General features: G+C 46.3%; 1 protein-coding gene across 1 annotated transcript in view; it reads right to left on the bottom strand.

Annotated features, from left to right (window-relative positions):
• Positions 1-2,677: 2,677 nt before the first annotated feature.
• GLI2 (GLI family zinc finger 2) overlaps positions 2,678-26,453 on the bottom strand; it is a 195,341-nt gene continuing 171,565 nt past the window's right edge. Inside the window, exons 9-14 of the mRNA XM_082056807.1 lie at positions 24,010-24,141; positions 20,254-20,403; positions 16,774-16,938; positions 12,106-12,387; positions 8,731-9,067; positions 2,678-7,701 (exon numbers count right to left, since the gene is read on the bottom strand). Of these exons, the coding sequence (XP_081912933.1) occupies positions 5,345-7,701; positions 8,731-9,067; positions 12,106-12,387; positions 16,774-16,938; positions 20,254-20,403; positions 24,010-24,141 (3,423 nt within the window). The 3' untranslated portion in view covers positions 2,678-5,344. The remainder of the gene's footprint in view (positions 7,702-8,730; positions 9,068-12,105; positions 12,388-16,773; positions 16,939-20,253; positions 20,404-24,009; positions 24,142-26,453) is intronic.

Raw genomic sequence — 26,453 nt, 5'->3', positions numbered from 1 at the left:
GTTTCATGGTGAAGAAGCTGCCTTTTGGGGTGTGTCTGCTGCTCCGTGCTGATACCACCCTACAAATGATGCTATGGGTGTGATGGCAAAATAGCAGCCACGGAGTTTACTTTTCGGTAAGCCATTGATACTTATAGAGACATTTCCAGCAAGTGCACTGTAGCTGAGTGCAACAGCTCTTTCAAAGCTGACAGCAGGCAGGGCACTGTGCCCCCTACATATCTGCCTGACAGGTCAGTGTGGGGAAAATGGAAATGGGGGGGGGAAGAAACCTGTGTGATAAATCAGAGGTGCTAGTGCAATTGAAGGATCTACAGCAGTCACAAACCTTCACCATGTGTGAAAGCATCACTTGATTCTTTTTTTTAATTTTATTTTTATTTTTACAGCAAACATATTTAATATAGCCATTTCAAGTTTTACATGAAGCATAAATCAAGGAGAAATCAGTATACTGGCCACAACATAGGTTGTTTTGTAGCTTCTACATTTCTTAAGTGTTAGGTCATTTTACTTACAAGTTAAATAGCTGTCTGCAAGAGGTTTTAGTTGGTCATAAATTGTCCTTCCAATAATATAAAACACACCATTTATTTACAACACGTATGCTCTTCCAAGTAGATCCAACAGCTCGTAAAGAACAAGAGCTCCTATGTCATCCCTACTGAGACCACTGCAATAAAGAGCCCTTGGAATGACTCTGTACTCAGTTAGTGCAATCAGATCCAGCAACAGTAGCTTTTATGGGCTTTTTCTCCCCTCCAGGAAAACCTGAAGATATTAGTGCAATATTAAAGAGCTGTGACGGTTTTACCCAGAGTAGGATCTTGCTCCTCCTATGCCCCCACTGGTTTTGGGAGTGGAGTGAGGTAACACTCACCAAAGAGGGTCGGAATCGGCTCTGTTAGGACAGTTCATTTTCATAAGGGATATGATTAATTAATAAGAAGGTTAATTGCACATTATGAATGTGTCATAGTAATATAAACTCTGCATTCTGCCTTATAAACAACATTTGTTGCAGAAGGCTCATTACTTGCTTACAGTTGGAGCAATGGGCCTTTCGATCCCTGTTTATTCCAGGATGGCCGAGCAGTAAAAATGCACATTCTGGTACGTGACCTTGGGCGGGCTCCTAGGAAATGTTAGCCCAGCTTAAGCAATAAATGTGTTCTTACACAGGCAGAGGTGTGTCCTGATTGAACTCTAATGTGAAATAACAGCTAAAAGTAGCATTTGATCTAGATTTGAAACCTACTTTAAGTGTTCAAAGTAGAAAAGCAGGAGCTGATCAGAGTCTCCAAAGCCTTTTGTCAATAGAAAAGTTCTGAACAATTTCCTTTTGATAATATTATTGAACTTTTTTAATGTGATTTCTGTAGTTCTTGGACAGTGCAGAGAGGTGTGATATTTATCTAATGGATATGCGGACTAACAGGATCATTAGCACATTAATCAATATCTTGTTCACTGGCTCACCTCAGAGTGTTGTGAGGGTGACCAAATTGGTGCAAGGGATTCACATGAAGACGGGATTCATTTTACCCTATTGGAGAAGGTGTCTAATCTAAGATGGCTACATGGTGTCTCTCTATAATCAATGAGGAGAGTGACAACTGTCTTTCAGAGGGAAATCCACCCTATCCTATGTGTCTAGAACAGGAAAGATTAATTCTGTCTTGGAATATGCCAATCTCCTGCCACAGGCTACAAGGTAACATGGGTAATAGGGTGAGGACATGCTCCAGACTTACCTGATTCTACCAATCAACTCAGCAGGGATCCTGCATGGAGGAAGATGAGACCATCCCCTTCAGTTGCTTCTAAGTGAAACTGCTGGCTCATTTGTACCAAGTGCCATGGCTGATTCACTGGCCAGCTGCTTTGCTCAACAGCTGACTTCCAAACTCATTATTGTACCCATAAGGATCACCTGTGAACATCTTCCCCACCCTCTCTTAAAGCTCTAGCTCTGCCTACACCAATCCACCTCTATGAAATCAAGTTGAGAATCAGCCTCTTGAGTGGATGAGCTAACTCTTGCTGCAGTTAAGTGAAATCTTTCTTATCAATGGGCAGGACCAACTTCTAACTGGATCACTACTGATGTATCTGTTGCTCACCATATTGTTGTTTCCCATCACATACATAGTGGATGGATTCATTTTTCCTTCCTTCAAATGCAATATTCAGCTTGTCACTGTTACGGTGCATCACAGCTCTGCTGATCTCTCCTATCTCTGTCTCCTTTTGGACACTGACAAAGATGGTCAACAAGCCATTTTACCGTGAATCTTCTGGTTCTCAAGTATGTCCAACGCTTTCTTTGAGCCCTTCTCCTGGGCTGTCCCTGCTGCACTGTCATCATCTTTCAAATCACCTCTGCCAAGAGGCCAGGCCAATGAAAGCCACCTGGGCATCATGGCTGTGCTTGCAGCAGTACCCTGGTCTCGCTGTCTCTCCTGCTGTCACCGGTGTCCCATAGCTGACTGGAAGGTCTTCAAAGCAAGACCACTGCACATCCAGCAGTGACTGTCACATCCAGCTGTTCCTAAGCACCACCAGGGTAAGATTGTGTTGACGTGGCAATGACAGACCAAGACCAGCCACCATTACCAAAAAAAAGCAGTAACAACAGGCACAAGGAATTATGAAAAAAATTACTTTTTAATGTACAAAAGGTTTATATACAGGTTCAGCGTGTTACGTCTGTTCTTATGATGTAGAAAACAGCTAAAAATGTTCTTGAGATATAAATTTGACAGAACAATTCACCTACAGTACTTTTAGTAATGATGTCTTCTATACATAATATATACAGTGCTGGAATGGTTATTATAATACTTTTTCAGTAAATGAAGGAAGACCACCACTGGAAAGTCTGAGAAATCTCAAGTCATTGGAGATTTGGTTTTGCTTTTTTATTTGATCCTTTCCTAATGAGATATCTCTGAAGAGGGACTCAATATCCATCATTGCCCTATGCAGCTGTTGAAAAAAATCAGATTAGCAGTTGAAGGAGACACAAAAGCCTGATCCATCTCAGCACATAGAATGCCCAGTTGTATTCTAAGCGTCCAGGACGACATACAATGTCCTAAAGTATGTACTGCCCTCTTTTCATAAATGCAAAGGCAAGGGCAAGGTCAGTAACTGCAGGAGAATATATACAGTGGACTAGAAAACAATCCCTTTAAACAAACTTTCATGAGAGACACAAATAAACAGCCAGGCACCTTGCTTGCTTTCCTGTCCTCATGCATCCTGGACATCAGAAGGAGTCATGGGGGCCTGGAGGGGTGAAAAGCATCCTGTGCACACCCTGTGTGTTTGGGATGAGGATGGGTGAGATGGCAGGAGAATGAGCAGCACCTCCCTGCACCAGCTGTACCCAGGGCTACCTGGAAGCAGGGTCATCCCAACCCACTGCTGCCAAGCACGGCTGCTGGCAAATCTGATATCACAAAGCTGGCCTGAAGATAATGTGGCATTTTTATGCCAGCCCCTGGTCATGCCAGCAACCATAAGTCTGACACCAGTTTGTGCAAATGAAAGCAGGAAGATCAGAAAGCACCTTTATAGAGCTGTTCTGTCCTGCACAGGGGAGGGAGTTGGCCTCCAGTGAGAACATCATATTGATATAGGGGAGAGAGAAGAGATGGGAAAGAGAGAGTAAAGCTCTTGCAGACGCTTGTCCAGTCAAACTGTGCGAACCTGGAGGGATGTCACGCTTATCCCCTGCCCTCCAACATACTGGGTACAAAGTATCTGATGCTATGAGAGAAGGATGAGGAAAGTTGTCCTTATCCAACATAGTCAGAAGTTAAACAAGGCCTCCTTCCCAAGCACATGCAACTCACCACTTCTACCCTTTTGTCTCATGACAGTAAAAATAAATAACGCAACTGAGTTCAGTGCCAGGTGAGACCGGCCTGGAAACAGCTGATCGTTGTTACTAGCAGTTATATTTTGGTGGAGGATTTGGCTTTAGGAGGCCCTGCTCCTCCCACCTCTTCCCCAAGGATGTTTCCAAGAGGTTCTCACTGACCAAGTTATTACTTTCATGCTGACCAAGACTGTGGGACGTGTTAATGCAGCACTGGGTCGATGCCAACAAGTCTCCTTGCAGGACAGGCTGTATCAGCTCCTGCTTGGCCTTGCACCTGTGCAACCACGTGCCTGTTGTGTGCACAGAGCCCAGGCAGAGCCCTGCATGGAATATATCACCCAGATGAACCCTTGACAGATAAACCAGCTCCCACCACACTGCCACAGTGCAGACTGGTCTGGAATGATCATCAGACTCTCTCCATCACCATCACTTTTGTGTGTGAGCACCCTAGCATGGAAAACCCAACAGAAAGTGAAATTGTTGCAAAGCCGCACAGGGGTATGGTAATGTGTGCTTCAGAAACCTGACATCAAAGATGCATATGGGGCCACTGCAGAAAGTCGTTGCGCTCAGAGGGCGCAAAGTTATGCATGTGTGTCAGTCTGCACAGTGGAGCTGTCCTGCCATGGGGGATTATTTCCCAGTGATTGCTGTTCCCAGGCCTCTGCTCCACTCCGCACATGATATAAACCACATTGTAAACACATCTGATCAAAGAGTGCATTCACCTTTTATGTGTCTCATCACTATGTTTTTCCAATGTTTTCTCAGAAACACCACTATGTTTTTATAAATGTACATTTTATATACGCTTCTGGCAATACACTGTATTTGATTTTTAAAGGAAGAGAGGCCTTGGCTACTTAACAAGAAAGCTTGGTAAGGCACTTTGCTGAGAAGCCATTTGGAATCACTGCTCTTTGCAAGGTACAAAGGTATTTATGGTATAAAACAATACTGCTGGCAGAGGGCTTGTTTGGAGACATAACTAAACCCTACTCTCATCAGAGCAGAATGCATAGTATGGCTTTTATTCTGATCAAAACCACATCCTCCCATTTCTTTCTGGAGTGGGTTGAAAATGGAATTATTTGTGAATGAAGCTAACGGAAAATGATGGGGAGTGCTATTTACAGGGCTGATGGGGAGGGAGGGTTTCGTGTCTAACCATGCTCATGCAGTCTCCTAGGATGGTGGTGATAGTTCAGTGCGCTGGGACACCAAGCCAAAAAATAACACTAGAGGTGCACCCTTGCAGTGCTGAACTGCCTGGATATAGTTTACATAATTCTGTACAAAGACTTTTTAAAATTTTCATTTTCAATCCCTTTAATGTATTTAATACTTATAAAAAAATCTACTCTATTGAAACAGATTATTTTTGAAAAGCACATCCATAAAACTGCTTCACGCAGAGCCCCTTAGACAGCACTAAGGTTTTGTGCTTTACTGTTATGACATCATGTTTAGAAATTTACTTTCTTCCGCCAGCGTGGTTAGCATGGAGCTCATGTCGCCTATTGCCATATTGCTTATTCCCGCCGGTATGGTGGGCAGTGTCAGAGAGTTTCGTGGAGTCGTCAGGCGAGAGGAGTTCTGGGAGAGGTTCTGCAGGATGCTGGGGCTCAAGGTTCCCGACATCAGGCTCGAATGGTCCCCATCATCCATGATGGCATCAAAATCTATCTGGGGAGGCTCAAGACCTTGTGAGTCCACTGTGCTGGACACCTGGTTCACGCCTGGGGAGGGCAGAGCAGCTGGCTTGCTATTCAGTGCGCACTGCTGCTGTCTGACCTGGCAGTCCCCGTGATTATCAAAGCTGCTGTTCTGTTCGTACATGTGGATTTGACCGTAATAGTACATCAAATTATTTTCCCTCGTGCCATCTGCACACTGCTGGGTTGGTGCTGGCAACATGTCACTGGTTCTTTTATGCATGGCCTCCACCGTCTCCTGGCCTGGGCTGATGGTGTTTGTGGGGTGGGGAGTTCTCATGTAGCCCAGCTGCTGGACGGTGCGGAGGCCCCGGGATCTGTTGGCTGGGCTTGGCTCGGGTGGAGGTCGAGGCTGGACCATGCCGGGTGGATATGCCTGTGTGGCTGAGGCCATCATGCTCTGTTGAGGCTCAAAACTGGGCTGGTTGGAGGTCATGATGGGCTGATGAAAGGCCTCCTGAGCCATGGGGTAATTCAGGTGGGTTGGCTGAGATGAATAGTTCTGCTGACTTGGTTCGTGCATGACCTGGCCCAGCATTGTGCGCTCACTGTTGCTGCCAACCATTAGAGAAGGGTCGGTCGCCATGTCCATTTGCTGAGGGTGAAGGTGGGGTCCAGACTTTGCTGCCATGCTGCTGCAGGAAGGTGAGATCTGATTTGGGTTGCCACTGATTGCACTGGGGCTCAGCATCTGATGAGGTTGATTATACCCTGTGTGCAAGCCCAGATCGGAGTTCATACCAGGGCCTAGGCTCACCGGCTGCTGCCGCAGCTGCATACAGTTTAGCCTCTGCCCGTCCATGCCCACGTTTCTTTGTGCAAAGCTCTGTTGTGTTATGTTCATATTGTTCTCTGGCAGCTGCATCTGCTGCTGGTTGTAGTTCTGGTACTGACCAAAGTTCTGCTTCTGCTGGACCACTGCTAAGTTCTCTTGTGAAAACTGCTGCTTTGACTGATTGGACATGATATCAACTGTACCCGAGCTGACCTCATTCCACTGGACAGGCATGTTATTTTTATTCATATCTGAGGAAGTGTCAAAGCTCATGGGACATTCTGCCATCATGGGTCCCAAGTGGCTCATGTTTGCCTCAGCCACTGCCATCCTGCGCTGGCTAGGTAAGGTTGGAGGCTGCAGCTTTCCGCTTCCCTGGAAGCTCTGCATCTCGTTGCTGTACCCCATGGAAGTGCTCTCAGCTGCTGTCCCATTGCTCTGGGATTTGATATACTGCACCACATCATCTGGCAGCATAATGTCATCATCTCCGATGGGCGCCTCTGTGTCCCCAGCCATGGCTTCCATGGTGATGTTTTCGCTGATGCTCAGTGGCCGGGGTGAGTAGGTATGCCGGGGGAGGCTTCCATCTGAGCGCCCATAGCCCTGGGGCCCAAAATTCCTCCTGTCTGTGGGGTGCAGAGAATGGAAGGGGCTCATGCTGTTGGTGCTGTTGAAGCGGTGAACTCGTGGGAGGGCCTGGGGGTCTCCAGCAGGTCTTCTCACCGGGTCACTTGCCCGCCTTGTGCAGTTGCCTGGTACCTCGTGGGGAAACGCTGCAGCTGACGGGTAGCCATAGGTGTTACCATCACTGCATCTCCTGGGGCCTGGTGGGAGACGAATGGAGGGCAAGGTGGGGTCTGGTCCATCCATTAATGAGATCCTGTTCTTCAGGGTCATCCTCTCCATGTTGGGCAGGGGAGTCGGAGGAGGGCCCCCCGTGGCAGCGGCATACTTGGCTTTCAGCCTGTAGTGCTGAGCTGGTGTGAGGTTCAGCAGACCTGGCATCCCGCTGCACTGGCTTGCCTCGCTTGACCGGCGGGAGGCGTCCGTTGAAATTGGGTCGTAGGAGTCGGCAGAGCTCGTGTTGTTGGGACGGTGCCCAAGCTGTGAAGCCTCACTGGAACGGCGGCTGGAGAAGTATGGGGAGATCCCTGATGATCTGCGGCTGACGGTGTAGGCGGAGCTGATGGTGCTTGTTGTACTATCACGGCGCTCATTGAGTTGGTTCAGCATCGTAACCTCATTGACAGACAGCTCCATTATTCTGGGATTAGGCAGTGTAACAGAAGAACCACCACTATTTTCTAGAATAGAGCCTGAAAGAAAGGTTGCAGGGAAGGAAAAGGTTTAGTTAGCTGAGAAATTTCACTTGGTAGTGTTCTTCATGCCAGAATACAGACGTGCAAACCCAGCCCCAAATATTTTACAAGAATGATAGTAAATTTCTTTTGCTACCAGTGAATTCCAAGCTTCATCTCCAGCTGTGTGTCCATGCACAAAGAGCAAGAAGGCCAAAGAGAGAAGACAAGTCCCTGCTGCAGAGTCTTTGCAATGTGTACTCTGCTGATGCTCAGCTGCTGAGGAAGTGCCTCCACATGGGCTTCTCTTAGTAGGAAGAAAGGAGGACTGGTGTGAACAGTGCTATAGGGACAGCATGTAGCTACAACCGCAGCTGCTCACTGGGACAGATGCACAGCAGTCAGGGATAGGAGACTGAGAGTCCAAAAGCTGACACTCAAAGGCTCCTCCCAGAGTAAACTAGGAAGCTCCAATACACCAAACCCTGAGGTTTAGTATAAGCCAGGCCCTAAGCCTTGCGACTTCTTGGTGAGGTTAGGGGAGAACCGAAGGGATCATAAAGATGCCTCCATCAGGAATCCCCAGCCAGTGGGAAGCTAGCATATGAAGTTGTAGGCAATAGTCAGGAGCCCTCAAAGCGACAAAAGGCCTGTCAGTGCAAGCTCAGCAATGGGGAGTCTTGTCTGGATGGTTGCTGTGCTCCAGCAATCTTCCAGGAAGCACATTAGCCCTTAGGAAACTGTTACTGCTAGAACAAACCCAAGCAATCTTGTGGATGCTACTGGAACAGTGAGGACAGCTCAGAAACAAGGACTTCAACATCTCTGCCTTCCTTCATAGCCCTGGAGCACTGAGCATCTGGGTTTCTGTTGCACATCACCAGATGTCTGTATTTGCACCCAAGCTCTCCATTTTACCTGGCATCCCTATCCAGCAAGGGCTGACTCAGAGGGAATAAGAAATGATCCTCCTCCAGGGCAGACTCTTGGTTTTGGAACCAGAGTCAAACTCTTTAGGGTTCGTACAGGACGTGGCCCAGGGCTTACCTTTTCCTGAGATGGGAGGCAGCTTGGTGTTTCTGGCTTGTGGAGCTGGGTTCACCCATGAGCAGGAGTCCTTAACTGTCTTGAGTTTCTCTTTCTTGAGCTGTTCAAGTCGTTGCATTGTCGTCATGTGTTTCCTTAGCTGCAGGCTGACTGTTGAATTACCAGATGAGACTGTTGAGTCCACAACAGGAGTGTTGTCATCCAACGCTGTCAGATCTCCCAGACTTCCCCCGCTGTGCATGTTCATTTCTACTCCACTGTCATTGTTGTTGGTGCTGCCAAGGGGTGACGGCTCACTGCTGCATGACGACTGGCCACCAGGACTGGACTGACACATCTTGAGGGAGGAAAAAAAGAGGAGTTGGACCGATGGAAACATGGATGGAAAGAAACCAAGAACCCAACATCCCCAGCAGGTTTCACCTATCCCAGGCCCTCTCTTGTTATTCTTGCCTGCTGCAGGATCTCAGCTCTACCACAGGGCAGGGGCACCTTCCCCAGGGAAGGAGTGCTGGGCAGCACCCCACAACTGGAAAAACTATGGTGAGTTCAACTGGAGGATGGAGAGAAACCAACTGCTCTTCTTCCGGATGCTTCTTGAAAAAAAGCAGCATATTACATCATTGTGCCAGGTATACTGCAGCAAGCACTGGCTTATCTAACATAGGATCAAGGCCTAAGTACTGCAGACACAAGGTTTTTCTGTCTTTAAAATACCCTAAGGTATAATTAAGCTAGCTGACAAACTTCCCAGCCAGATAAAAACTTGGTTTATTGTTTGCAAACTCCCACTTGCAGTTAAGCACCGTAAATATTTATTTTATTTACATTAGGAATTGCATTTCTCATTGAATAGTTTATTTGCAGCAGACACTAAAAAGTCTGAACTTGCTCTGAGGTGGCTGTGGCTGCTACCAGACAGGATGCTTGGCTTCTCAGCTCAGCTCCAGCAAGAAATGGGAGGGTTGAAAAGGCAACAACCTACTTTGCCCCAGGCAAAGGTGGAAGTGCAGGGTGATTTGGTGTTTTCCTTTTTTCCTTAGTAGCCCTCATGGGCAGAGCTGACTGGCTCTGTTGGCCTCATAGCCTCTCAATTGGGTTGCAATCCCAGGATTTAATGGCAAGTTGTGATGCTGGAAGAAAAGCATCAAGGGAATCCTTGGGCACTGAGTCCTCCCCCTTTCTGCACTCAAGGAAATATCCCCAGTCCCTCCCCACCACTCCACACGCCTCACCCCACAGAGGTTAGCTGGAGACAGGAGGTTTGCAGGAGACCATGCTTTATACAGCTATTTTAATACAAAGGATTTATTTGCTCACCTTAGTACCGACTGTCCTTAGGAAGTAAGGAAGGGTAAGTGGGAATAAAGAACAGGTTGTTAGGACAAAGACAGCATTAACAGAAAGGACCATGTTAGTAAAAGGAGTGAGAAGGGCGTGTAGAATACAACACAAATTGCCAGCATCACCCCCTCTCCTGTACCCCACCTTCCCCGCCACGCCTCTTCGGGGGCCCAGATAAAAACCCCTATGAGAGACTTCCTGCTGGTGTCTGTGAGTTTTGGGTTTAGGCCCAAAGCTGGGTCAAAACAAGGGGCCTTGGAGTGATGGGAACGAGTGAAGATCTCACCTTTCCCACCACCCTGATCTAAACCAGAAAACAGGAGTTGGACGTAGGTCTGCCAGGTCAGATGCTGTGCATTAGATGTGCACAAGTCAAGTACACACAGTGCTGGTTGGGGAGAACAGAGAGGAACATCCAACCCATGGCTCTGACACCAGCGAGACGGCTTGGTTGCAACCCTGGGAGCACAGAGCCCTAGCAAAACAAGCACACACCTTCGGGAGACATGGGGTGGAGAGCTGTGATTGTGTCCGTGTTTTCACAGAAAAAAACCACCACCAACAAAACACACAGAGGAAGAGTATTGGAGAGAGGTCATTCTGTCCAGTGGTTCTCACACTCAGTTTTTTAACTCAATACAGAGCCTCATTGCAGTGAAACTGTTCCTTTAGTCAATTAGAGACACTTTGGATGTGAAAATACTCAGTTCCTTCCTAACTGAAACATCCTACTCATCAGTAATTTGTCCAGCAACACATCACTTAACCTTTTTTAGAAAATCTTTGTAGCTCCAGGGCACGTTGTTTCATAGGAATAACAATCTTTTAGCCTGGATTCAAATCAAGAAAATATATACTTTGGAGCTCTAAGTCCTTTCAGCTCTAGTGAGAAGTTTGGGGACTATGGGAACACTCTCCTTTGCAGGTGAAGGTCTTCTGTGTGCAGCCCATGCCCTGCCCCACTCTGAGCTGGTACAGCAGATCAGAACTTTGGGTAAGAAGGAGAAGAGAAACATTGAAAGGTAAAAGTGACGCATGTGTTGCAATGCTCTATGTCCTCTACCAGCAGTGGTGTGCTGAGGAGCAGATGGGCTCCCTGGGTGAGGTGGAAGAGGCTTGAGTGAGTTTGGACTCATCATCATACACACCTTGTTAGCATCATTGATCACACTACCATCTACTGTAGAGCTACTGTAATGGCCAGAAGGATGATAAATGGTCTTTGCTTCGGCTGGTGGCCACTCATGGGGCTGTAAAGCATGATCATGGTTGACTGCAAACATGTACTCTGTGGGCCATGGCATTGCTCCCATGTTTATTCCTGTGGCATCTGGGAGCTGCGTATTGAACTTGTGTACTCCTGAGCAACCTGCTCTAGCCAGCCTTGCTTGAGGAGGGAGGTTGGACTAGACGATCTCAAGAAGTCCCTGCCAATCCCAACAAATCTGTGCTTCTGCATATTGTACACAGGACCAGGGAACTGAACCTGCTTTAAGATACCCAACAAAAATAAACCAGTTACTTTTATCCCCATTGGCTTCATCAGACAGCACTCAGAGTTGTGCCAGCAAAACTGCTGTGCAGGCCTGGAAAGAAAAACAGTGAAGAGTGCAGGGAGAAGAAGAAAAGGGACTGCTTAAGCCAGGACTTCTGCTTCAAGAAGCATTCATCAATCTGTGCTCTATGATCATTGCTCAATTGTTTAAATTGAGGTGAGGTAGGTAAAGCTCATTTGACCACAACACTCAGGGTTTTACCCACTTTCACAGCACATAGAGGACAAGCTCAACACTGGACATCACGTGGCCTCCATGACTATGAGGGTGGGAATTTGTGATGCTGGGTAGGAAAGTGCAAAATGTACTGGCCTGTGCCCTGACCTGCAGTTTCATCTCTGGGCTTGAACTTTAGGGAGTTGCCAGGTGAAGGACAACTGCCCGGAGAGGTAAATGGTATGCAAATGCTTCACACACCCACTGTGTCAGAGAAATTAGGGGCCACATCGCTTCTACCAAGAGCAACTGCTCTTACCACAGAATTCTCCGTTTTTATTGTTTTGACTTGTAAGCAATCCTCCATGCTCCTCGTGGTGCTGTTGGCCTCGGGGCTCTCATCTGAAACCTTGCTGCTCTGCTTGGCGCTTGCCTCATTGTCCCCATTTTCCTTGAGCGGAGGTGGTCTGGGGTGAATATCGTTGCGCTGCTTCTTCGTGACGTGGGCATCAGGCCCGTGCACGGTCTTGACGTGTTTCCTGAGGGAGCTGGGGTCTGTGTAGCGCTTCGTGCAGCCAGGGATTTTACAGACGTAGGGTTTCTGTCAATACAAGAAAATCTTGGGTTATATTTAGAACAAATCCAAATATTCCAGGTGCAGTGTATGAGCCAAGAAAATACAATGAGCATAGCATTTGGCAGCAGCAAAATGTGAAGCATCTGTTCCACAGGATTCTGTAAGACTGTGATCTCTAGGATGTGATATATGGGCTGCTGCTGATCCACACAGAGCTGGCCTATCATTTGATGTTGGCTAAACTCCTTGTTTTCAGTTTCTGGATTAAAAGAGAGCTAAGAATTCATCAAATACTTTCCTAATACTACTTTCCCATGTATGTATTTGCTTGGGTGGCCACAGGAATGTCTCCTGATTACAGTTAGAGAGGGAGGTGATGTAGGGGACTGGCCATAACACATTTTCCCTGCTAAGGTGGAAGTCTACACTGAGGAAATGTCTGAGACCTTCTGGCTGATGGAATTCCAGTGAAACCAAGCTGACTGGATTCACCCTACCCAATCTATCACACTACTCCAGCACCTGTCACCTTGAAATCTGTTATTGTGCAAAACAAACCACAGGCATGCAATGTTTTTTTCAGAAGATAGCACTCCAGTCCCGAATTCATGAATCATTGATTGCCACAGGAAAACAAGACTGAAGCCATGCTTCTGAAAACAGAAGTCAGCAAACAGATACTTTTCTTCTTTCAACATTTTTTTTTAATAGAGTTTCCAATTCCAAAGTGTATTAGTGCTGCAGTTGTTTGAGCTGGTGCTGCTGTGCTGGAAGCTCTGAATTCATCACAAGTTCCGCTTTCAGTCTCACAGCTACTCTAAGTATTCTTCTGCCAATGCACTAGGATAGATCCATGAAAAAAAAAACAGATAGATGTTGTTTGAACGCTACCCAAAATGACCATTCCTATTATTAAGTGTTTTGTAATTTAATCCAGAAGCTTAAGTGAAAAAATACAAAGGACTACATATTCTTTGCAGAAATCCAACATCATCACAGGAAAAACACTGAAAGCCTGTTTTTCATTCAAAAGCATGCTTCCTGACTGATCTTGGCACATCACTTGAACAAACTAAATCCTCATAACACTCTCCTGAGGTAAATATTTAGTGTATTTTAAAGCTGGGTAAACCAAAATGCAAAATGTAAAATAGCTGGTTTATAAATCTCATGCAACCTTTTGGACAAGGCATAATGGAAATATTATTGCCGCTATTAAAAACTAAAGAACAGAACGCCCACCACACATGCTAGAACCCCTCCATTAAACTGGTCAAAGATTTTTTTATAAAGATCCTTTAGGCCCAATAGGTCTGATTTTTCAGACTCTAGTAATTAGAATAACACAATTGCTGTTGCTTGGACAACAGACAGTCCACCTGACAGGGTACAACCATCCTGTTCATCAGGCCACACCTCCTGCATCTGAACTGAGCACAGCTGCTGTTTTGTTGGCATAACTCATTCAACAATTTAGATATCTCAGATGCATCCCTCCTGCTCCCATGCACATACAGCATGATACTCCTTAGGATAGGCAAACTGGAGAGCTCTCCATGCACTCAGCAGAACTGATTTTCTGCAGTTTACCCTTGTATCGCTTGAATTAGAGAGAATGTCTCTCTGAGCCTTTGGCTGGCCATGAATTCATGCCAGACTTTTGTGTATGCCCTGGAGAATGGTGACAGGATGAAAGCCCTTTTCTCAGGAGTAACTTTGAAGGTATCCCCTGAAAGGATTCAAATTGTCACTGAAAGTTTAAAATTAAATAGTGCATGTGACATTTCAACAATCAAAGAAAAGCCACTGTGGCTTGAACTTTAGCATGTTTGGACCAAACACCCACGTCCTGTCACACAATGACAGAGACAAATACAGGGAACCTGGAATTTCCCCCTTAGAGGGGACGTGGGTGACTAACTCTGAAACTGTGGTGCATTCCAAGTAAACACTGCAAGCAGAGGAAAATATTTAGTAGGTAGCTAGGAACCACAATAGAGTTATCAAGGGGTAATGGGAAATATTCACAGCCACAAACTCCTGCTTTGCATCCATGTGGTTTTGTGAACCAAGGTCTCTGTGCAGTTTGTTCACTCACTGGTCGTGGCCACAGCTGGCTGCAGGACCTTCATCTGGGCTTGCTGCCCAATGCAATGAGCTTTGCCATGAGGGATGTCATCTGTTGCAAAGGATCATGTCATAGGTTCCTCAAAAAGAGGATGTCAAATATGTGGCCCATTATATGCAGCATACGGATCTCCCACAAGTCTCAGGACTTGCCTGTGTTGCATCAAGGAGGGTTGAACAGCAGTTCAGGAGTGAGCATGATCACAAAATGTAAGATCATACAGTGCCATGTAGTTCCCATGGTAAGGCTCAGCTGGCCTGGTACATATCTTCCACTAGTGTCTAGTCTGTTTCTGCACCAGAGAAGGCTTTGGCATCTTCCAAGAGAAGCAACAGCAGAGAATAAAATCCCTATCTGTTATCTTAGTCTTTATTTTGTGTTGTTTGGTACAGTTTGTGCCAAGTGTCAGCACATTAGATCAGGGTCCACCATAGAAGCGGAGGTAGATGCTACTCCCCAATAGCCCCACCTTCTTGTACAATGGGAACCCAAAGCAGCAGCCTTTCAAGTGTGTCCAAGCTCTGTTCAGATGATTTGAGGAGTCATCACAGATCCAGTGCAGGTCCTGATCTGGATCACTTGGGAAAATGAACCCAGCAAATAAATGACATTTAATAATATAGCCAAAGCTAAAATTCCACATGTAGGAACATGGGACACCAGCTGGCCCAACAGCAGGGAAACTCTGGCCTGCCTAGGAAGGATCCTGGAAAAGCTCTAGGGATCCAAGCTCAAGTGATGAATGGGCAAGAAGTAGCTCACATACTGCTTCAGTGTGCACAAACTGGGCATAGTGAGTCTGTATCCAGCAATGAAAGTTGTAACGGAAGCCTTGATGCAGCCACATCAGAATCCTTCAGGATGGAAGAAAGATGCAGAATTGATTTAAGGACAGGAAAATTGCTGCAGTGATGTGAATCTTCAGTGGCTTGACTGGCTTATTTAGCTTACAAGAAAAAAGATGGAGAGTGAAAACACTGTAGTTTTATGAGGTGGAAATAGCAACAATGAAAGGTAAATAGGATCCAGCACTGGAGGAAGGCACAGAAAGCATCCAGGGCTGGAAAACAAGAAATTTCTAATACCTGAAATGTGAGGTTAAACCATGACTCCCTGCCTTTCAGACAAAGAAGCTTTAGAAGAGAACAAATGATGTTTTAGTCAAACACCAGTTACTGGGAATGCAGGTTGCTGAGCAGATGAGAGTTTGCATGTATTGTTGGTCCCTCCTAGCCTCAGGGTTGGTGTAGCCTTAAACTACCCCCAAACTACCCAGTGCCATTGCAGATATGGATTAATTTTAACCTGTGTCCTCCTGGGCAAGTGCCTTGCTGGTGAAGGACAATCCTGATATTTGGATTTACACCCAAACCAATTCAAATAATACTGGGATCCAGGTCATTCATTGGGTCCATCTCAGCATCACACAGCACAGAAGGGCATCCTAGACTTTGAGTCCTTATTTTTATTCCAACAGAATCTCTGAAACCTACAGAGCTTTGGTTATCACTAACTGATATTATGCCAGAGATAGAAATACTCCCAACAAGCCCTTTGTAGACATAGCATCACTTTAAAAAGCTGTCATCCACAGCAATCGTGTTCCATTCTCAATAGTATATATTTAACTGTTGCAAATTAGGCTACAGGCTGAATTCTTCATGGCTGCAAACACTATTAGAACTTTGCAGCGTTGTTTTTCTTCCCTGTCAGCTAATTAGTGGTAATATAAATTTCAATCGTTGGCTGCAGTTGATTGCAACAGACCATCACATGCGTTACAATAAAGGCAATTTCCTCTGGTCCCCAACTACTAATAGTGGGTCTTAATTAGCCAAGGTTAACAAAGCATTGCATTGTGCTCTATCATTGTACATCAAACGATGGAGGGAGTATTATTTCCAGAGAGTCAGGAACCAGGGTAGCTGCTCTACTACTGCAAGTCTGTTCCACACTAATATTAAACACCACATGCACAACTGTACAATCCTATTTGTGCTATTAAAAATTATATATTTGGAAAATGCTTGCTTTAATTTCCAAAGCCGATTAAAAAGTTTGCATACTTTAACATCTGTTTATGATTTCAAACATGGCTTTCATAAATATAAAGCTAATGTGGTCTGGCTCTCCAGCAAAATAAATCCCATTAAAAAATAAGACAAACCTCTCATTACAGTAGGTTTCTTTTTACATGCATCCAGAGTGTAAAGTGTATGTTTATTGTCAGCAAAATTAAAAATAAAAAGCCCTCCATTGAACTGCGGTGAGCCCAGGTTTACCTCATTGGAATGCGTCCTGTTCTGGTGCTTGGCTCTGTCCGAGGCATTGGAAAATGCTTTATTGCAGCCTTCATGTTCACAGACATAGGGTTTTTCTCCAGTGTGGGACCTCAGGTGTGTCTTTAAGTTCTCCAGGCGGGAATAGGCTTTGGAGCAACCCTCAAACTAAAATAAAAATGCAAGAGGAGTGATTAATTAACCAGAAAAATTTGATTTCCCCCCTGCCTAAACTCTTCTCATCTGTTTCTCATTCTTTCTTTTTTTTTTTCCTTCCCCTTAAAGGGCTTGTGTTTTAGGGAACAACATCCACTTTGTTGGGAGAATTCGCTTCCCTAGGCAGGCTGAGAGTTTCAGCAGTGACTCATGTTTAAGGTGCTGTTCCTTGTTGGGTACCCACCTGACATTTCAACAAGAGACTCTTTTTACCAGTGGGGCTGAACACCCTTCCACTCCTCCTAGGGCTCTCTTGGCCCCTCCTGCCATCCCTCCGCAGCTAACTCACTCAGAAATGGAGGCCCTCTCCTTCCCACGCAGAGAACTGATGGCTTCTTGACAGTTTGACCAGCCCTGCAACTTCACTAGCATCAACACTGGAAAGACCAGACCATTTCCCTAACACACAAGCAGTAATCTAGCAAGCTTTGAAGTTTCCCAAATTACAGCTTGGGTCTACTCTCAGAGGATGCTGTGGTCAGGCCGTCTGACATTAGCAGTTTAAAAAACAAGACTCTCAATCTTGAAGACAGATGGATTTTTGGATGACAAAACAGGCGAGGAACCTTCCTCCTGGAAGGAAACCAGCTGCCCACACAACGAGAGGGAGCAGCTCAGGAGACATAGTGAGGCTTTGGGTGATGTAAGTCCTGCCACCCTCCACTCTGGCTGGGCTGGAGGCTTCTCCCTGCACCTGCCCTGTTTGCAGAATGGGAGGATTTCACCTCAAACCAAGGACGGCATCTTAAAAACTCTTTGACGGAACAAGTGGGAACTTACAAACACTGGAAGAGGTTTTAAGAAATGCAAGGCTGCCTTCCAAATTCTAGCTAAATGTTGCACTTGCTGTTCTGCTGGGAGTGTTGAAAAATATACACTGCACTTCCTATGCAAACACTTTGAAACATACTTTAAATTTCTAGAAGCTGTCCCTCTTGATGCAATGCATGGAAGCCATAAGGTCATGCATTTTAGTCAGATCACTCAGACTTGTCTACAAGTTTGATCCAGATGTGACAAGACTTCACACTGCTACATTTGAGTTTTGGCCAGTGAAGAAACTGGCATCAGAGCAGGACAGGTCATGCCACAGCTCAGTGTCTGATTTCCCTGTTGGCAGTTGAGTTGTCCTACATATCCAGAGGTCTGGCCCTTTTGAGCAGTGGCCAAAAGCAGCTACATGCAATAGCAATGGTCCCTGTCTCCTCGTGCTTCACAGGCACGGGACTTGCACTGCTAAGGAGTGAGGCAAACATGCAGTCCATGAAACTCATGAAACACGTAGGCACAGGTTTGTCCCTCGTAACTTTGTTTTGCTGGAAGAGAAGTAGGGTTACTGAAGCTTCCTTTTAAGGTCTAGGATGCGGATGGTGGACATAATGCAAACTTGCTCTGCCCTCTTGAGATACCCAGATTTCTTCAAGGACAGTAGGAGCATCCTGCAAGAGCTGATTCCTTCCACAGCTGGTTGGGGTGGGATTAATCCAGTTTCCCTTCCCCAGATGAGTTTCATTAGTCCATTTGGCCCATAGAGGAAGGCGCAACTTTGAGGCAGCACAGTAGATCCCTTTCTTCTCCTGTCCTGTGCAAATAGTCCTTTACAACTCAAGTCACTTATGGTTATTGAAATACATAATTCCATTTGCTGGAAAACAAAGGGAACTTAGCACGAGACAACTCATGTGTCCATTCTGGTTTTGCTGGATACTGACACAAAAATGCAGTCATTAAGAGGACACATTTTCAAATAAGAACTTCTCAGCAAAGCAGCCTGTGCATGTTCAAAGCAGTTGTTCCCTCTCTTATGCATGGATTTGATTATGTCAGTGGGAGTTCTGGCTGTCATCTGTTGAAATAATCCTTGATCAAATCCAAGGCTGCGATTAGGTTCATCTGTAGCTTTATGTACACCACAAACTTCTCATCTGAAACAAATGGCGCTTTGAAAAATCACTCAAAGGCTTGGACAAGAAATGCTCTGCCAAAGAAGGGCACTGTCTGCAGAGCTGCTGTGTATGCCGGGCAGTTGGAAACCAGTGATACTCCAGTTCAGGGAGAGTTGCGGTAACATATCTCACATGGAGAGACTGCAGCTCTCCAGCGGGCAGAAGATGACTTGGGAGTTGAACTCATACAACCTTGCCATTGCTCCAGTATGACACAACCGAGGCTTGAAAGAGAGGCGCGTGCAGCAGTGCATTTTTCTTCTCCATTATAGCATTGAAGAGGATGCAATCCCTTCTTCTTTTTGTTTTCTGAGTAGCTCTACCTGCAAGGGCAGGGCCTGCCTTTCCCTTGTTGCTTTCTTTGTAGCACACTGGTGATGAATATTCCTTGATACTTTTAAGGAAGATTGGTAAAGTGCTAGAACTGGGCAAAGTGCTTTAGGAGATTTAAACGTGGCCCGATGCCCCAGGGAGCTGACGCTCTAAATTAAATGATTTCAGGGCTAGAAGATTGATAAAGCAGCTGTACAGCAAGCAAATCATACATATCCTAATATTTGTAAGCAGGAGCTGAGGCAGAGCCAGGGAGGGAGCAGGTCCGGACTAATGGAGCAGAAGAGGAGGAATATATGGGAGGAGGGAACAGACATCTGCCAAGCAGAAAGAAAAACTCATCCCCAACACTCTGGGGAGAGGAAAGACATAATGCTGACAGTGGAGGAGGTATGAAAAACTGGCAGGAGGAGAAGTCAGGGAGCAGAAGGTATCAAAAGATGGTTGGACCTTGGGGAGGAAAAGGGGCTGAAGCCTATGTGGAAATAGATGGCTTCCCACGCTGGAAGGAGGCTTTTGTGCAGTCCGGTATGTGGGTGAGGGAAACTTGCAGCCCACAGCGGTGGTACTGGGTGATGCCAACTTAGGCACAACCAGGTTTAGGTGGTTCCCCACAGTATGGGGTTTCTGGATTTCCTTCTTGGATGTAAACAACTAAAGTAGCTGTTTTTCCACCTCAAGTGACTTGTCCTGGGTCACCTTGGATCTCTGTGGTAGAGCTGAACTCAGTTTCCCCAAGGAAATACAATTTTGCCCAATAACACCTCAACCACCCTCCTTGACCACTTGCCCTGTCCACAGGGTGTAACCTACAAGTAGCTCTAACTCGGACACAGGGAGCTGGACGGGTCCTAAACTGGGTGCTGGCAGGTACCCTGGGAGAGCCCTTCTTGAAACCATGACTGTGTATGCACACGTTTGTGTGACCACTGAAGTCCCATGTTCCACTTGCCAAGCCGAGACGCACCGTGCAGCCCTGCCAGCTCACCGTGCACTTGTGTGGCTTCTCTCCGGTGTGCCTTCGCATGTGCACCACCAGCATGTACTGAGCCTTGAACGGCTTCTGTTCCCGCGTGCAGTCCTGCCAGCGGCAGACAAACTCCTTCTTCTCCCCGTGGATGTGATCGTTGTTGATGTGCTGGTAGGAGAGAAGGGAGAATTGGGTCACTCCTGGAAGAGCTGATACCAGCAAAGCATGCACGATGCTCTGAAAGCCATCTGTTCCCTCCCCAGTGCTTGTGGCCAGGCGTTGCACCTGGGTCCCAGGTGCACAGATAACACCAGGAACATGCAGGGACACCGGAGCCAGCGTTGTGGTCTGGTGTGTCCTGCAGGAGAAGGTGTGCAACACCCAGCGCACTGGGTCCAAACAGTTAGAAATGGGACATTTGCCCTATGTGCTGCAAAAACAATGGGGACCCACAGTGCCAGGGAGAGAGGAGCCCTCTCAATGTCTCACAGGCTGCCTGATGCCACTGTTGGAGAGGATGAAAGAGTAATTTTTATCTCTGCTGAACCCTCCTGTGCTACATTTTTACAGCCGGGACCCTTTCCTGGGACACTGCTGGAGGACGGGGAGAGGAGACAAGCCTGCCTGCACTCCAGCTAGCCGAGACATCCGACTGCTGCCCAGGGCTGGCGGCTGTGGGAGACGACAGCATCTGCCAGCTATGCGCCAAGGAAGGCTCCTTGGCCTCAATTACTGCTAATTACTTAGGTCCCTGAAATCCTGCAGCAGGTTATTGAAAAGACAGATCAGAAGGGTGCCTTCTTCCACCATGGGAGGAAGGCGAGGGTTGCTTTTTCCCAGACTGGGGCAGAAGAAGCCCTGCCAAAAATAAACAGAGCTGGAGACCAGCCTGTCGGCAGCACTGTTCCTGTGGTGGCCTTGTCTCTCTGAATGGGGTCTCGCTGCCAAAAAGAATGCCTGTCCTTGCTCCTGTGTTTTCAGCAGACATTCACTGACAGGAAATCCTAAAATAAACCACTTTTGGTTTGTTTTTTTTTTTTGCGCTGAGATTTTTTTCCAGCCCCTGCCTTTGTGCTCCCAGTCAAGGCCAGACAGACATGGTGCAGCTCAGGATAAGACTTTCTAGGGCCAGTGGGGCACCACGAGGACACAAAAAACATGTTAAAGCAGAGTTATCAGCCTTCATGGTCCCAGCTGAATCCAGTCCTGGCATTTTATGTGCTGCACCCAATCATGGGGACAGAGACCTGCTGCTTGGTGCACCAAGTCTACCCAGGAGCAAGAGGAGGTGCATGGAGCTCAGCTGATGCCTCAGGAACCACCGTTAAAAACTGAGAGCCAAAGCTGCATGCCAGGAGGGTCTGGGAAGGCTGGCTTTAGGAGAGATTTTGGATGGGTTTGAAGCTCAGCCGCCTACAATTCTGGTTTTATAATATGGCATCAGTGGGAGATTTTAGCTTCAGATGGTTGAAATCTGGTGAACCCCACAAGAGACCCATAGACGTGCTAAACCACATACTGACCAGACTGGAAAGATGTGTTTCCTGGTTCTGTTTTGCATGGGAGTCTGACTTGCAGCCAAGATTATGCCTGGCAGTCCTAGGAGTAGGAGAGTGCACAGGCCCACCTGTTCAGTCCTGCTTGGGCCAGAGGAAGACATTTTTGGGATGGGACTGTAGCCCCTCTTCAAGCTTATTAACTCTTTGTCTGGACAACATCTGCTGCCCATCACACAGTTGAGGAGCAGTTGCACAACTCACCACACTTCAGCTACAGCTCCACAGCCCCATCAAACCATCACCTGGCCTGAGGCTTTGCTTGGGCTTCTCTCAAATTGTGACCATGACCTTCAAGACTGGGAGCAGCAGTGGTGCTTGCAAAAATAAGTCCTCACTCCACTGCTCCCCGTTGACATCCACTCCTCTCACAAGTATGTTGACCACTATGTGTGGGGAACAGACCCTGCATGCCCAGGTACTTTGCTCTGCACACAAACTAGAGTTTTTCCACACATGGTGGGATGCCACCTTCTCAGAAGTTGGCCCACAACATCTGTATTTCATTTAAATGTGTATTTTGGGCATCTCAAATCCACAACTCCATGTTGTTAGTAATCATAGTACAGAGGCCTGTGTTTTTGTAAGGTTCCAAATTTAGGAAAATCTTGCACATTCCATCAAATATTTTTCTTTGGGTTTTTTCTGGAAATAAATTGTGCTGAGCTGCCTGGCTCTGCCTTGCACTTTGCTTTGGGCAGAGTTGAAGAGTTTTTCTTACATCTGAGAGGGAAACACACAAATACTGCCAGACAAATGTGAGCCCAGCCCATCCAACAGCACTCCTGTGGTTTAACCCCAGAAAAGCAATGCCCTGTGGCATGCAACGTGCAATCCATCAAGCACCTTATGGCTCATTTGGCCATGGAAACCGTTTCCAAATCTGTCTGTACTCAAGGACTTGCTGCACTGAACCAGTGACTTCTGGCAGAGGTGAGCAGGTGCTAGTCTTGGATGGAAGAAGAGCACATACCCAAAATTATCATGTAGAGTGTGGTCCCTCTGGGCTAAGATAACGTTTGCATGCAGAGCCTGGGAAATGAAGACTGACGCCTACTTGGTGGCGTCTAAACATGACTAAAATGAAGATATATAAAAAGGGTGAGAGCAGACATGAGCCCTCAGGAAGAGGGTTACATGTGAGTTGCACATGGGTGGCCCCTGGCAGGCTTGGAGCCCAGCTGAGGTAGGCAGCAAAAGGCTGGAGGGAAAGGAGAAGACAGTGGGTCCTGTTGCAAAATTTGCTCAATCCAACATTTTGCTGCAAGCAGCAGGGTTGCTGGTGCTGATGAATTCCCAGCAGCTCTCAGCTGGCTTCAAACAAATGGAGCTCACCACCACAGACCCAAAATGAGGACTGGGAGGATGCTGGGCTGGGGGCAGGATGGGACTTAGACACAGATCATGTCTGATTTCACAGTCACTCACCCTGAGTTTGAGGGATTTCTTGACCCCAGAAGCCAAAGGAAACCAAATGGTGGATTCCCAGGTGAAGCAAAGCACACAAAAAGATCTCGGACCTAATTACAACTGAAAATCTGATTAATGACTTGGTTTGGGGATCCTTCAGAGAACAGTTTTGACACTAGTTTGGGGACATCACCGTGACTACAGAAACCCTGTTACACAATTTTAAAAAAAACAATCCACTTTTTATATTCCGGACCCCAAAGGAGACCCTGGAGCATGCCTCCAGACTCTGGAAGTGCTCTGTTAATGTGGGACGGACGAGCTGAGGCGCTCAACAGCCCCTAAGTGATATGGCCCCACAGCTCATGTCACAGCAGCATATAAGGCTTTCACGGCCTGGACAAGGACTGAGGACAGTATGGACAATCCCTGACCCATAGCTGGTGCAGGTGTGTGGGGAGACTCAGTGAATATGGCCAGAGAAGAGGGAAGGGCTCAGGCCCCTTCCCCATTTTCTGGGCAGGTCTTCTATGCAGAGCCTTCTGTCAGTGCACAAGGGAGACTAAAACTGCAGCCTCAGCAGCTAAGAAGACAGCAACATCAAATAATCTATGAGAGGCTTGTTGCAGCTAAACTCCTTGGGGAGCAGCGACCTGCTTTGGCAGTGTTTACACACTGTGTCTCTGATTTGCACCTTTAGTAGCTCCCAGAGTGAGCTCTGGCTGTACAGCAGCTAGTGATAAAAAATGAGGACAAGTGCACAGAAACTCAAATTTATCGCTGGGGTTTCCTCCCAACCATTACTCACATGGACGAGCTGCTCTTGAGTGTCATATTCCTTTGTGCACCCTTCCCAGTGACAGTTCGTCTCATAAATAACCTCAGGCTCCTGTTTGCATTCATCCTTATCTAGATCTTCTTTCAGGTCTGTCAGATGCTCCTGCAACACACAACGGTGCATTGTATAAGGTGAACTTCTTTCGTCTGAATTCCTCCATCACTCATAGATTACAAGGCAGGCATCAACTGATCACAAAACTGTGCTCATTGTGGCAACATAACATCCTTGATTACTGTGAAATAATGAGTTACAGAGTTTTGGTAGAAATAGATCAGAGTTAATGACAAGATACGAAACACCCTGAAGCCACGGTTGCAGCGGTGCCTGGCTCCAGCCAGGTTGTGGGCAGTTCCAGGAAAGGCTGGAGAAAGGAAAATGCTGGCTTTTGACGTTTGGTTTCATCCTTTGTTGGAGTAAAACTTCTGATCTGGGGGGAGTGGGGAAAAACGAGCATGAAGAAACCACAGAGCAGTCAGAGTCTAGTGGTTACCACACTCTCCTGACACGGACTGGGGAGCGGGGTTCCTGTTTTCTGCATCTTTCCATAAATGTGCAAATTATGCCTAACGCCTACCCAAAGATATATGTCTGCTTGGTGCTCCACAGGGACAAAGTGGTGAGCCCCCAGAGCACCCCTCTGAGATCAGCAAATTTGTGAAGCTTGAGCAAAACCCTGTGATGAGTGGGTTGCAGAGCAGAGTTCCAGCAGCTCTGGACTCATAAATGAGTTAGTTTAATGCTGGGCACACTGTGAGCTTTCTCCTTAACTTCTCTGTCTAGCCAGCTCCTCAGTGCTAAATGAAGCACGGAAGATTTTTTAATGGCTGCTATGAGGATTAAAGCATTGACACCTACACAATACTGTAACATACAACATAATTAGTATGAACCAGAGGTAAGGACAACTTTCAGCTCTGTGTGCGTCAGACACTTGCACTACAGACAAGGAAATCAGCAGCCAATACTGGCTTGGGAATTTGGCAATACAAAACCCTGCAGGTTTTGACCCTCTAGGGCCTCTTCCAACTGAAATGATTCAATGATTCTATGATTCTAATATTCTATGATTCCCTTTTCTTCCAGATACTACCACTGCCCAGCACAGAGCATCCCGCCTCCAGGGCAGCTTTAGACAGAAGTGTCTGGGGTGACTGACCACATCAGACACTCTTCCTCATGATCTGGTGCTCTAGTTGGCCCCATAAGTGTGTAGACACAGCCAGACTCGTCTCAAACTGCCTCTGACCTGCCCAGTTGGACCTATCTGTCTGCTATCTCCTTCCTCAGCAACACCTTCCCAATGCCTACTGAGGGGCTGCAGTGACTTAATGCATTACATGGCTTGGAAAGTGAGATGTACTGTACAAAAGTTCAACGATTTTCATTAACTAGCTCATGACATATGTGCTAATGGTGACTTTACAATTCAAAAGTTTAGATATGGAGACAAAGAGATTTGTTTTAATTAGCTCTTAATTAAAAAAAAAATATTGTCAGGTGGCTCTTTGGATGAGAAACTGTAGTAATTTACGGAAAGACTTCTGGAGATTCAAACTATATCAGAACCCAGAACAATAGTCTGAGAAAGTTCAAACAGCAGCTTCTTTTTCCTGTAATTCCTATTTGGTTGAGCTGTGAACATTATTTTTGTTGAAACATTTCTCTCCATGCAAAGTGTGGTCTCTTGAAAAGTGAAATTTTCTACTAAAAAATTTATTTTGCCAAAATTTTTATTCTTTTTGCTGGAAAAATGGAATTGAAACTATTTTAATTTGTTTAAGCAGATTGACTTGTTTCATTTCTGGCTAATTCAACAGTAATCTGAATCTGTACTGGAGCTATTATAGTATCATAAGAGCAAAGTAACTTAGGTCTCTCATGCCTGGCGCTCCACTGTGTCCCACAAATCTTGCTTGGATTGTGTTTTTTATAGAACAAGTGATCATGGGCGATACTGTCTGGCCAAGGATTTTAAACACCCAAACCACAACTCACATGAAGTGTTTCCAGTACATCATTTCCAAAACAAAACACACACATACATGCTTTTTTTTTTTTGTGGGGAGATGAGCTTCATACTCTAAAAAAATATATCAGTCAATAAGTAACTGACTGTAACTCAACATTTCAGCACAGTCTCCTGCAGAACAGTATCCCCAAATTTAACAAGTTGCTTAGACCAGCTGGTGAGGAGACACCTACTATGTTCAGGTCTTCTTGCCAATAAGGGGCTGTCTCTTACAAGGTACTTTCCAGTAATATCCCAATCAATACTGAAATCCTGCAAGGCCTGAAGCCTACATTTCCATTGGAGTATTACTTCACAGATCTTCTCATTAGGAACTATTAGATGACCAGCGTGCATTTTTCTTCCCTTGATTTCACTGTGGTATTCTAACCAAACCTCCTTG

This window comes from Streptopelia decaocto, assembly GCF_964273445.1.
Source record: "Streptopelia decaocto genome assembly, chromosome: 6".
In the NCBI taxonomy this organism is placed as follows: Eukaryota; Metazoa; Chordata; class Aves; order Columbiformes; family Columbidae; genus Streptopelia; species Streptopelia decaocto.
The sequence above is the reverse complement of the archived record's forward strand: the minus strand, read 5'-3'. Positions and strand labels throughout refer to the sequence as shown.